The sequence below is a fragment of the Bidens hawaiensis genome, unplaced genomic scaffold (genome assembly GCF_021521415.1).
Source record: "Bidens hawaiensis isolate Kalapana, Puna unplaced genomic scaffold, B.hawaiensis_p1.1 tig00000284_1, whole genome shotgun sequence".
Taxonomy (NCBI): Eukaryota; Viridiplantae; Streptophyta; class Magnoliopsida; order Asterales; family Asteraceae; genus Bidens; species Bidens hawaiensis.
The window spans coordinates 2,140,616-2,142,577 of NW_027491022.1; the positions used below are offsets into that span (position 1 = coordinate 2,140,616).

A 1,962-nucleotide genomic window follows, 5' to 3' on the forward strand; every position below is an offset into this window, starting at 1 on the left:
ATATTCGTTGTTATAGAAAATATCTATTATTTAGAAAATCTATATCTAAACAGAATTTTAAACTAATTAAAAAAGCATATATCCAAATTTATTTATTAATAACTAAATTTAAATTTTTTATATAAACATAATAATATATTATAACGTATATCTTCTTAATTATAAATAATATCATTCTATTTGAATGTTATATCTAAATTCTATTTTATAGGAATTTTGTATCAAAGTACAATATGTCTATAAATATGGTTGAGTTTTTCATATTAAATCATAATTTAGCTTCTTATTAATCGGTTCTTATTCAGGTTTTAAGGTTCGTTTTCTATTTTTTGATTTAATAATTATTAATCATTTAATCTAAACTGTAATCATAACACATAGCCATCTTTAAGTTTATTAATCTGTTTTGTTGTTATTAATCTCAACTTCTAATTAAGATTGTGTAATTTTACAAACGTAAGAAAGATTATGAATATTTAAGGTAAGTATGTAATACAACATGAACAGATTCTTCAAAACATATTAAAATTCAAAACTGTATACTTTTCTAACTTGAGGTTTATATAGGACAATGGCAGCCAAGAATTACAAGGTATTGAATTATTTAAATGATGTTGATGAGAACTCGGTTGTGTTAGCAAAGGTAATCAGAAAGTGGATGAACCATATTATTGACAAACCTCTAGCCATTCTATCAATGGATTTAATCTTAGAAGACGAAGAGGTAAACAAAACTTTATAGTACATATTATTAGAACCTGTGTTTTATAAATATTATATAATGTTTTCCTATTTATTTCAGGGTAACAGAATTCATGCTTCAATACCGAAGCAGATTATGAATAGCTTTGAGAAGAAGATAGATGAGTATGTTTGTAATGAAATTTCAATAGAAAAATTTTCAACTTATGTTGATAGGTTCAAGAATGTTGAAAACTCAAAGAAACTAACATTCACAAGAACCACTGAAGTAAAGTTCTATTATGATTCTACTGAAAGCATTCATGTTCTTAACTTTACAACAATTGAAGATCTACTTTCCGAGTCAATTTCAATTGATACATGCATAGGTTTGATAGCTTAAAATATTAATAATTAATATTATTGGAATCATTAAAGATGATGTTTCTGTTCAAGATATCACAAAGATAAATGGTAAACTTGCTAAAAGATTGAAGATCAACCAATATGATAACAAGTAAGTAATTTTAAAATGTATCTATTATAAATTGTTCATTTACTAACAAACTTCATATATGCTTATTTCAGTGATAATAAAATTAGTATGACATTATGGGATGCATATGCGATAAGCCTTCGGTCTTTTGTTGACAGAAATCAAGGAAATGCTCCTGTTATTATTGTTTTACAATTTGCTATGTACAAACATTATGATGGTTAGTTACACATCTATATAATATATTAATATGTGTAATTTTCTAAGAATTATCTTAATTTAATTAACATATGTGTATATATTTTTATTTTCAGGTGAACCTGGAGTCTGTAATGCTCTTAGCATTACAAAATTATTCATTAATGAAGGAATTGGTGAAATCGAGGAGTTCCAAAAAAGGTTTAAGCCTATGTTTAATTTTTGAAATTATATATGTATTGGAAACCAATATATATATACATGTGTGTGTGTGTGTGTGTTATAATCTAATAACGAAAATTTCTTTCTTAATTTGCTTGAGTCATCTGAGTCATCCGGAATTTCTATATCTCCAACAACTGTTCGTGATGCATTGTTTGAGAAATTCGTTTGAATAACCGTTTCGAGATAAGTTTTACATCAGTCGACTAATATCGTTCTGCCGATCAAAATCCCTAAAATGTAACATCCCGAAATTTCAAAGTGATATTAATTATATTACTTACTAATAGAGGGAAAGTTTACTCGGGTTGTCAGGAAATAAATAATAGAGTAGGAGTTTGTATGAGTCGGGCTAGTGTTGGATT

The 1,962-nt window shown here is 26.0% G+C and overlaps 1 protein-coding gene across 1 annotated transcript; it reads left to right on the forward strand.

Moving 5' to 3' along the window:
- Window positions 1–571: 571 nt before the first annotated feature.
- LOC143618748 (uncharacterized) lies at window positions 572–1,601 on the forward strand. The gene is made up of 6 exons (XM_077090847.1): window positions 572–724; window positions 803–867; window positions 919–1,070; window positions 1,120–1,198; window positions 1,270–1,397; window positions 1,492–1,601. Exons 1-6 carry the CDS (start codon window positions 572–574, stop codon window positions 1,599–1,601), a joined length of 687 nt encoding a protein of 228 aa, XP_076946962.1.
- The last annotated feature ends 361 nt before the right edge of the window (window positions 1,602–1,962 follow it).

Excerpts from the sequence above, each read along its gene's own strand:
- LOC143618748 (XM_077090847.1), top strand. The coding sequence starts at position 572 with ATGGCAGCCAAGAATTACAAGGTATTGAATTATTTAAATGATGTTGAT. Across the intron at positions 1,199-1,269 it reads ATCAACCAATATGATAACAA|TGATAATAAAATTAGTATGA; the intron begins GTAAGTAATTTT and ends TGCTTATTTCAG. Across the intron at positions 1,398-1,491 it reads TATGTACAAACATTATGATG|GTGAACCTGGAGTCTGTAAT; the intron begins GTTAGTTACACA and ends TTTTATTTTCAG.